The sequence below is a fragment of the Rana temporaria genome, chromosome 4 (assembly GCF_905171775.1).
Source record: "Rana temporaria chromosome 4, aRanTem1.1, whole genome shotgun sequence".
In the NCBI taxonomy this organism is placed as follows: Eukaryota; Metazoa; Chordata; class Amphibia; order Anura; family Ranidae; genus Rana; species Rana temporaria.
In genome coordinates, this window is record NC_053492.1 from 119,343,287 (window position 1) to 119,354,496 (window position 11,210).

The 11,210-nt window shown below is 42.0% G+C and overlaps 1 protein-coding gene across 7 annotated transcripts in view; it reads left to right on the plus strand.

Moving 5' to 3' along the window:
* Nucleotides 1–11,210, plus strand: part of NGEF (neuronal guanine nucleotide exchange factor) — a 208,131-nt gene that overhangs the window by 194,781 nt on the left and 2,140 nt on the right. For all 7 annotated transcript variants that reach the window (XM_040348941.1, XM_040348939.1, XM_040348943.1 and 4 more), the window contains 3 exons: nt 1,637–1,792; nt 3,561–3,640; nt 8,092–8,196. In XM_040348941.1, coding sequence (XP_040204875.1) covers nt 1,637–1,792; nt 3,561–3,640; nt 8,092–8,196 — 341 coding nt within the window. The remainder of the gene's footprint in view (nt 1–1,636; nt 1,793–3,560; nt 3,641–8,091; nt 8,197–11,210) is intronic.

An 11,210-nucleotide genomic window follows, 5' to 3' on the forward strand; every position in this document is an offset into this window, starting at 1 on the left:
ATAATCTGGTATTATTTCATCCTCTCCGGACTCCACTTCTTATACGTACTCGATAGGGCTATTTTTTTTTTTTTTTCCTCTCCTCCCCCCTCTATCCACCATCCCCCCTTTCTTCTCCTTACCTTTATTCTTTATTGACTTCATAATTATCTATATGTCAATGGTATTTTACTTTTAAGGACTGTTTTTAAGGACTGTTTTATGTAATGTGCATATTCTACCATTTGTACATGTTTAATATTCTGTATTTATATATGAAAATTTCAATAAAATATTTGAAACAGAAATGGTTGCCGCTGAACCATGTGACAGGCTGCAGGCCCAACCAAAAGCACTGTAATAAACCTGATGAACAGGGCTGTCAGGGATCATTTAATGCTCAGGTTAGCATTTGGCGCTCCCTGTTTCATTTATACAGGCATACCTATCTCATGTGAAGAGCCATTTTTACCTGCATGGGATACATAGGTGCTCCATTCATCCTCATGTTGGCAGTCCCATTCATGTCTGTTGTGATGAAGTGGCTGCGCAGACACAGCTTCTGGTTCCAATTTGACAGCAGCGCGATTGCGCTTATGCGGACAAGTAGCTGCATAGCTATCAAATTGGAACCAGCGGCTGTGTCCTTGCAAGACACTGCATTGCGATAGACAGGAAGGGGACTGCATGCACGGGTGTATGGATAGGGACACCTGTGTGAATGAGGCCTACTTGTGAAGCACAGATCTATGTAAATGTTTGGCGGGTTTGTCTATTATGCTTCACTCAAAGTAAGGAAGGGTTAAAACACTGCATTTTTTTTGCCAGAGAAGATTTTCCTTTTCTTCCTGCCCTGTAGACTCAAAAGGAAGTGAAAGGATATCTTTTCAATGTGGGGAAAATCCTTTTAGACAGTTGTCATGGAAACAACTATCTCCATTTGAATATTTCCCACTATTCCTGCTCTGGTAACAGTTCTCATAATTTTCAATTACCCTCACCTTCATTCCCAGTGACAATGGTGAAATATGTCATCCAGGGACATAGATTATTTTTTTAGATTGTGACAGCAAAAGTGGGGAGAAGATCCCCTGTTTGCTGTCAAAACAAGGGGGAGGAGTGTGGGGCCCGGTGCATTTGTAACATATTACATCCTGAACATGGGTGTAACATGTTACAAAAGGTGAACTTATGCTTTAATTTGTCTATATTCAACCTCCTGCAATCCACTGTACAAAAGAAGAAAATATTCTGACGTGAGAGCATACAGAGCAGAGGGGTAACCTTACTGGTGTGCTGCTGCTAATTAATTGTCCAATTTCCAAGCTGAGATTAGGTTTTGATCCATTGCACTGCTGCTGGAGGTCTGACAGTCAAGGATCTGGCTATACCGTACGTAAGGGGTTCTTGGATCCAAGAAGTGGCTGCAGAGAATTAGAGATCCTTTGGAAGTTTTATGTGCATTCCTCTGGTGTATTAAGCCACTTGCCTGGAGTTCAGCTATCATTTAGAGTCATGCCAGATGTCTCTATAGTACCATATTTTACTTTACTTCCTAGTTTTACAAACAGCTGTTATCAGCTCCCAGATAAGTCTGTTATGTTCTTCAGTAAAACGTAAGCTGCTATTGAAATTCTAACCTATCATTTATCATCAGGGATCGGTATCAGGTGTTTGACGTTGCAGCACGTGGCCTCCTGCGTGTAGAAGAGTTGGAAGACCAGGGCCAGACCCTCGCCAATGTGTTTATCCTGAGACTGCTGGAGAATGCACATGAGAGGGAGTTTACATATATGCTAAAGGCTTCATCCCAGTGAGTACAGCCCTTGAAGAAAGACCTACCTGCACTTCTTACTATAGTTTAACATACATCATTACTATTTGCTTTTAGTTACTAGTGGAATTGTGTTTCTACCAGATTTTTTGTTTGAGCATTGTAAACTAAAAATGAAGAATAAGGGCACAGAAATCAGATTTCAGCTTTCATTGTTTATATCTGATTACTATGGCTAATGTACTTTTTCTTTTGCATTGCATATGGACTCATGAGATGTTTCATGAGAACACCAGGCCTGCCTTCAGTGCTCCTCCTTCTAAAGTATACAGTATATGTATTGTATAGTATAACGGCTAAGATACACTTCTATCAATGCCTGTTATACACTATATTGTAATTCCATCTCTCTAATGCATATGCGAGTAGCAGTGTTGCCAACCTACCAGATTGAAATTTACTGGCACGACACATGAAATTTACTGGCGCAGCCACGTTTTTACTGGTATTTCACAAAAGTTACTAAATTCAATTTTTAGGTGCAAAGTTTAGTATTTAGGCTATAAACAAGTACGCTAGGCAAATAGCAATGTGATTTAGGGTAGATATTAAAGCGGGGGTTCACCCTAAAAAAAATTTTTCTTTATCTACCATCCCATCCAGCATACTAGCGTCAGCTACAGTATGCCTTTTTTTTCGCTGTACTTACCGTTTAATCGTCCAGTTTTGTTTCAGACTCCGGCGGGGAAATAGGCGTTCCTATGAAGAGGGGAACATGATTGACGTCCGGCTATGGCGCGTCACGCGTTCCGAAAATCGCCAAAATAGGACTCAGGTATATACGGCACCTGCGCAGTCAGCTCCTAGTCTGTGCGCAGGCGCCGTATAGCGCCATGAAGAGCCGAGTCCTACTCCGGCTATTTTCGGAACGCGTGACGCGCCATAGCCGGATGTCAATCATGTTCCCCTCTTCATAGGAACGCCTACTCCCCGCGGGAGTCTGAAACGAAACTGAAGGATTAAACGGTAAGTACAGCGCAAAAAAAAAAAAAAAGTTTAGCATACTAGCTGATGCTAGTATGCTAAATGGGATGGTACATAGTTGTTTTTTAGGGTGAACCTCCGCTTTAAGATAAAAGAACATATTTTTGTTATTTTTTATATAATAAGGGCAAATTATTTAGTCACATCACCCCCTGACTCCATCCCCCTCTGCAGTGCCACAATCTCCCCCTGCCTCCAATCTCCCCCAGGCCCCCTGCCTCCAATCACCCCATGGCTCCATCGTCCCCTGCCTCCATCCCCCTCTGCGGTGCCACCAACAACCCCTGTCTCCATCCCCCACCCTCTGCGGTGCCACCATCCCCCTCTGCGGTGCCACAAACACCCCCTGCCTCCAATCACCCCCTGCCTCCATCCCCCTCTGCGGTGCCACCGCAGCCACCATCACCCCCTGCCTCCAATCACCCCCGGTCTCCAATCTCCATGCGCAGTTCCAAGTCAAACCGATCTCTGCTATTTTTTATGGCACATTCCAGCAACCACGGACATTTACGAACGGGGGGAAAAAAGTGCTGATTTTTAAGTACTGTCCGGGAAAAATATGGGCGGTTGGCAACACTGGCAAGTAGTCTGCCATGGGACTTGTACAGGTCCTATGTGTACTTACCCTCAATTTCAGTAACAACTTTCTGTGAGTGAAACCATTGTTTACAGTTGTATGAAATAGATTTTGATGTTGCAGTAACAAGGTCTGCATGAAGGTCCATATTCCATGCACAAAATGTAAAATGGATGTGTCTTTCAGGAGTGAAATGAAACGATGGATGACATCATTAGTTCCAAACCGAAGAACAAAATTTGTTTCTGTTACTACTCGAGTTTTTGGTAAGTAATAATAACATCTTTTCTTTGTAGCTTTTTTTTCTCATGCAGAAGGCCCAGTGCAGGTAAATACATTGGTTTATCATGCATGCTTTTACCTAATGCCCTTGAGGGCGGTTGGCATACAGCCAGTGCCTTCCTTCTTCAAGATTTCACAGTAACCTGCTTTGTTACCACAAGTTTTTTTTTTTTAGCTGTAGCTCTCTCTTGCTCATGCCCAGTCTTTCATCTTCATATTTTTTTTTTAAGCTGCCTGTTCAGTGGTTCCCTTAATCATTACAGACCCTCCTCTATCTAGAGAACCAAATTCTGGGTCTTTAACCTACCATTTTTTTAATATATATATTTATTGAGGTTTTCACGTACAAAAAAAGCTCAACAAAAAACAATGTATGCCACCCACACAGGGGTGCCAGAGTAACATTAACACATGAGTAATTATTTCTTGCATGGATGGCACATGGATTAACAAGGCGTGGTTTAAGAAAAGTGCTATATCAAACAGGCATGTACAGATCAAAATAGCTGCAATAGTAAGCGAAAACAAGCTCTCCAAAGGTGGCCCGTCTTGTTTGGGGTATGAAAAACTCAAGGGAAATATATCCATGGCACTCAAATAACAAATCATGATGTAGCCGTGGATGGGTCAGCCAACCAGTTAGATCATACTTTGTCGTATTTTGTAGGACAACCCATATTCACATATCTATAAGTTATCCTTATAGAATGGAACTTACCAAAGTTTTCCAAAAAGATATAGGAGGAGGAACCTGCTTCTTCCAGTGAAGTGCAAAAGCTTTTCTAGCATAGGAAAGTACCAACATTGTTTAACAACATCTACTGTGCTTTCACCGGTTGCTTCTACAAAGGGGCCCCAATTTACAAGATGTTATTTGAGTAGCTAGAGGCCCCATGGATACTTTATCTGACCCTTATGCCGCGTACACACGATCATTTTTCGGCATAAAAAAAAACATAGTTTTTCAAAAACGTCATTTAAAATGATCATGTGTGGGCTACACATCATTTTTTCAGGTTCTGAAAAACGACAAAAAAAAATTCGAACATGCTGCATTTTTTAACGTCGGTTTAAACAATGTTGTTTTTCGGGTTGTAAAAAATGATTGTGTGTGGGCTGAAACGACGTAAAAAACCCGCGCATGCTCAGAAGCAAGTTATGAGACGGGAGCACGCGTTCTGGTAAAACTACCGTTCATAATGGAGTAAGCACATTCATCACGCTGTAACAGACAGAAAAGCGCGAATCGTCTTTTACTAACAAGGAATCAGCTAAAGCAGCCCAAAGGCGAATGGAACTTCCTCTTTATAGTGCCGTTTTACGTGTTGTACTTCACCGTGCTTTGCTAGATCATTTTTTAAAAACGATGTTGTGTAGGCAATATCGTTTTAATGATGAAGTTTGTTCAAAGTTTGTGAACTTTGTTTTTTGGACATGCTGAAAAATGATCGTGTGTACGCGGCATTATGGATATGTGCTAGTTTCTAAAGAATTCAAGCATAGTTTTAGTTTTAGAAAATAATGAATTTTGGTTCTTCAAATGCTACAGTTTCTGGAAGAGAGGAGAAGGCCCAGCTATTTTTAACTTACATTTGAATGAAAAAAATAGGGCATCATGAAGAGAAAATAAACCGTTGTTAACTACATGCCGACCAGCCGCCGCAGTTCTACAGTGGCAGGTCGGCTCTCCTGCGCGAGAGCACGTAGTATAACGTCGGCTCTCGAAACGGCCCGCTCCTGACTCCCGCGCGCGTGCCCGGCGGTCGCGATCACCGCCGGGCACCCGCGATCGCTCGTTACAGAGCGGGGAGCGGAAGCTGTGTGTGTAAACACACAGCTCCCGGTCCTGTCAGGGGAGAAATGCCTGACCGTCTGTTCATACAATGTACAATGTATGAACAGCGATCAGTCATTTCCCCTAGTGAGTCCACCCCCCCTACAGTTAGAACACATCCAGGGAACATACTTAACCCCTCCCTCGCCCCCTAGTGTTAACCCCTTCCCTGCCAGTGGCATTTTTATAGTAATCAATGCATTTTTATAGCACTGATCGCTATAAAAATGCCAATGGTCCCAAAAATGTGTCAAAAGTGTCCAAAGTGTCCGCCATAATGTCGCAGTACCGGAAAAAAATCGCTGATCGCCGCCATTACTAGTAAAAAAAAATATCAATAAAAATGCCATAAAACTACCCCCTATTTTGTAAACGCTATACCTTTTGCGCAAACCAATCAATAAACGCTTATTGCAATTTTTTTTTACGAAAAATATGTAGAAGAATATGTATCGGCCTAAACTGAGGAAAAAAAACGTTTTTTTTATATATTTTTGGGGGATATTTATTATGGCAAAAAGTAATAAATATTCATTTTTTTCAAAATTGTTGCTCTATTTTTGTTTATAGCGCAAAAACTAAAAACCGCCAATTTTGTTTGGGAGCCACGTCGCATGACCGCGCAATTGTCAGTTAAAGTGACGCAGTGCCGAATCGCAAAAAGTGCTCTGGTCTATCACCAGCAATATGGTCCGGGGCTTAAGTGGTTAAACACTTTTATGCCACATCAACAGAGAATACCACAAAATTGACATTATATTTTATTTGAGTTCTTTATATTAACTAGTAAACAAATTCACATTTTATATTGTGCACCCATCACTGGCTCTGTTGTTAATAAGCCTCCACTTCAGGAGAACAAAGATAGTTCAAGTCTAAAATCTAAATTGTGATGCAAGACAAGTAGAATACATTATACAGCATACCAAAATAAATGTCTAATAAGCAATGGGGTTGATTTACTAAAACTGGAGAGTGCAAAATCTGTTGCAGTTGTGCATGGTAGCCAATCAGCATTTAACTTCAGCTTTGACAAAAAAAAAAAAAAAATGGAAACTGATTGGTTTCTATGCAGAACTTCACCGGATTTTGCCCTCTCTAGTTTTAGTAGATCAACCCCAATATGTGTAGATATTTATTGGAGATGTGTAGAGAGCTATTTATGGTGGTATACTTGGATAATCGTGTGACCTGTGCTTGAGGTGATATGGAAATGCCTGTAGACATTGCACCCCTAGATGTGTGGTCAGACACAATTTGCTGTAATACCTGTTTGTGCAGCAAACACTTAAACCCCCCTTTTGAGGTGCACTTAGCTTTTCAAAGGCCCTTCAGTGCAGTTATTGAAGTTCTACAGCTAGCTCCTCTTTTGTCTAGGTCAACCAGCTAGTGCACAGATGTCAAACACAAGGTCCGTGAGCCAAATCCGGCCCTCCAGGCCATTTCATGTGGCCCTCGCTTCTCTCCTGCAGCCTCAGGAGAGCTCCAGCCCACCTCTGGTCCTCCTCCAGACCCTTACTTTCTGCTTTCAAGCAATGCATCCAGCTTCTTCTCATCAGCAGCATAAGGAAAGGGGGTACACTGTAATGTAAGGGAGAGTGGGGAACTCAACTTCTGATGGTGGGGTGGCTCTTGACATCTAATGTAAGGGGAGGGGATGTGCTGGACATCTAATCTTACAGATAAAACCGGCCCTTTTGAGGGCAATCATAATGCTGATTAAGGATGAGCTCCGGCGTGTTCGCATAGAACACGTGCAGAGCCCACCAGGAAGTGTGCACGGCGCTGCGCTAATAACAGCCAGGGAGACATTTCACGATCCCTGCAGCCGAGCATCGGGACAATGTCTCCCTGGCTGTGATTAGCACAGCGCCGTGCTCACTTCCTGGCGGGCTCTGCACATGTTCTATGCGACCACGCCGAAGCTCATCCTTAATGCTGATAAGGCCCGCAATGAAATTGAGTTTGACACCCCTGAGCTAGTGGATCAACATGGCTATCCTCAAAATTGTGTGGATTACCATAAATAACTTTATATTGTGCATTTTTAAATCACATTACCACTGTCGACCAACTTGACAGCCTGCTTCTGACACCAAATTCCTATAGTGAAGTTTTAATTTGGGTGTGTACCACATGCCACCCATGCTGAAACTATATCACCAGAGTGACCTAAAGAAAAGTCTATACATTTGAAAAATGTTCTTATGGCCTTATATCACTAGACACCTTTAATAGTGAAATGGCACTTGCCCTACTGACTTCCATGGTGGTCCAGTGGTTTCAGCATTTTAAAGAGTTCTGTCTTCTCCCAATGCTTGCTTGGGTCAGAAGTATTAAGAGAGCAGAGACAGCTGGGTAGCCCACATTTTCAGGAGGCCAGCAATGAAAGCTGGCAAACTTCTTCATCCACATTTCCTGACTTTTTAGTGTGGATGACACTATACTGATGTAGTGACCCCCCTTGTTACGAGTTTCCCAGTCAATAGGTTCACTTCTGACAAATACCTTATATTCGTGTGTCATGTATGTATGTGTTGTGTGTTTGCCTCACTTCCTACAGGAAGATCTCACTATATCTCATGTCTGCTCACTTTTCAGACTGCCCGCAAGTGCAATGCGTCCATCCATACATTGCCCAGGAGCCAGACGAGCTGTCTCTGGACCTGGCAGACCTGCTCAATGTCCAGGACAGGACAGATGACGGTATGTATCTTGCTGGAGACAGCCTGGGGTCCCCAGGCATGCTTGCAGACTGAGCTTTTTAATAAGAGGCTGACAGATTCCAGGAGCAGAATATGTGTGTCACAGTAACAGGATGATATTCTTTCAGAGCAAATGACAGGGAATAACTATTTATGACACAGTGACAGATTTCATCTGCACAGCTATTATTTGGATATGGAAATGGGCCGCTTCCAAATATGCATTTTTGTCATCTCACTATGAAACACCCAAGCAGATTTTATTTATTCTGCTTACATTTCAAAAGCTCTGTGCTGAAATGTCATGCTTGGGACTACATTGATTTATAATCACCAAGTAGCATCAAATTAATTTCTATTTGGCAAAGGCTGCTTTTGCTACATATTGAAATCAACAAGATGTTGAAGGTGAACTCCAGTTGGGACTGTTGTGTTGTATATAGCATGCATTTCTTTTTGTTGTTGTTTTCTTTCGGTAGTATACTGTTCTTTGTAGGTTACAATTATATTTGGGGACATTTACAGAAAGGTCATACAGACAGCCCAAGCCAATTTTATTTTTAGCAATGAGGTTTGATGGTAAATCTCCCCCTCTTGTGGTCTGAAATTGCACTGCACAAGAAGCAAATGGTAGGTCTAAGTGTTGGAAGAGAAATAATGACAACGATCCAATGGTAAACTCCTTTTATTCATGTTGAAATGTCACATATAAGACTGCACCTTTATATTTTTGTAAGTGCATGTTAGAATGATGTTTTGGGCTCAATGTCTTAATATGTGAACTATATATGTTGCCCCTAGCCTCCACCTTACCCTAGGTACACAAAGCAGAAGCAGTTCTCCCTTTCAATATTTCCATGCATGAACAGATCTGAAGGTCATCCTTGCTTGTTGTTTTGGATTTGATCATTCTACTTCTCTTGTATTGATTGGTGAAAGCTTTTTATAATAGAAGTCACAGAATTTCAGGAGACATTGGCATGTCACTTTTTTTGGTACATTCCATGATAAAAATGACACCATTATCTCTTTACACATGTTCTAATGTACTATCTCTAGGAAATGTGTAAGGAATAGGGGATCTTATTCACCTAATTTACTTAAAGAAAACCTGTACCCAGAGAGATGGGTAGGTTGCTATAGCTGACCTTTGTGTCGGACTTCAATACTTTGTTTTTTAGACCTGTAGAAAGCATGTACGCAAAACAAATATTCAGATAGTATAGCCATTTGATCATCATATCAGTCAGGGAACTGGTATCAAAAGGTGGGCATCACACAAGTGGCTGGACAAAATCGCAAACTCTTTGACAGGTAGAGCAAGCTCCCAACTGTATAGTTTGACTGCTCATCAGCGTTAGGTAGTTAGATTGATATCTGCTCATAGGAATGGCGTCTGCGGCAGCTAATTGCTTTGACACTGCAGCACTGATTGCAGCTACTGGCCTCCCTTCAGCTCAGGTGGGCAGGGATGTTGCATGCAGTACAAGAGACGTTAAATATAGTTGCTTGGAGTGCCAAGCGCCTGGTACTAGGGGCACAGTCAAACCTCTGATATACATTAAATAAACAAATAAATACTGGAAAAAAAACTGCATAAAACATTTTCGTTTTTAGAAAGTCGTTTATTTCTCTGTACATGAACCAGTTTCACATAAAAATCCTGTTTTGTGAGTAAGACCATTACAGAGTTCCTTATAATGGGGCCAAATAAACGTGGGAAAACAGAAGACTGGGTGAGTATACAGAGAATCCCAGCATTCCCTGCATCCACCATCCCAACCCAACACACTCTGGCACCAGTCCTGTATGCTGGAAACATCATGCTGTAAGCATTTTTTTTATACTGCTGATTCATGTTTGAATATAGTAGAACAAAAAATATTCATTTCTGAGGAGGAATAAACACATTTCTGATTGGGTGTGGCAGAGCCCCCCCCCTGCCCCAAAGCACCCCCTCACCCTCATTTTGAGGGCATGTGGTCTGGTATGGTACATCAGGGGAGCGCTCATTCATCCCCTCCCTTTCCTGACCTGCTGGCCGGCCTGCATGCCATTTTATATTTTTATTTTAGCGTGGGGTTCCGCTCAAAATCCATACCAGACCTAAAGGGCCTGGTATGCAATGGGGTGGGACCCCATGCTGTTTTTTCCCCCGATTTTCTTTTTATTGCTGACAATTCTTTTTTTTTTTAGGTTCAGCTGTCAGCGGGTAACCCCACTGACAGCATTTTTCAATAAATATTGCACAAACGATCTATTCCTTTTTATTGTTTTTTTGACATTTACAAATGCAGCAATTTAGAAATTGGATGAAAGGTTTGGCACTGGGAAACACTTTTTGAAAGATAAATGGTGCATTTTATATGCAACTATATGGATCAGACCAAAATGGGGGACGAATGAAGAGGAAAGAGGGACAGCGGGACATTGCTCCAAATCAGGGACAGTCCCTCCAAATCAGGGACAGTTGGGAGCTATGCGCATGAGCAAGATGAACTGTTATGCCAACGTACACACGGTTGGAATTTCCGACAACAAATGTACGATGTGAGCTTGTTGTTGGAAAATCCGACTGTGTGTAGGCTCCATCGGACATTTGCATTGGAATTTCTGACAACAAATGTTTGAGAGCTGGCTCTCAAATTTTCCGACAACAAAAGTTATTGTCGGAAATTCCATTCGTGTGTAGCCAATTCCGACGCACAAAATTCCACGCATGCTCGGAATCAAGTACGAGACGGAAGCACTCAGTCTGGTAAAATTAGCGCTCGTAATGGAGATAGCACATTCATCACGCTGTAACAGACTGAAAAGCACGAGGCTGAATCGTCTCTCAAACTTCTACTAATTAAACTGGTACTGAACTTCCCTTTAATAGTGCCGTCATACGTCTTGTACGTGACTGTGTTTTTGGCGTTCGGAATTTCTGACATTTGTGTGACCGTGTGTATGCAAGACAAGTTTGAGCCAACATCTGTCGGAAAAAAATTCACGGTTTTGTTGTCGTAATTT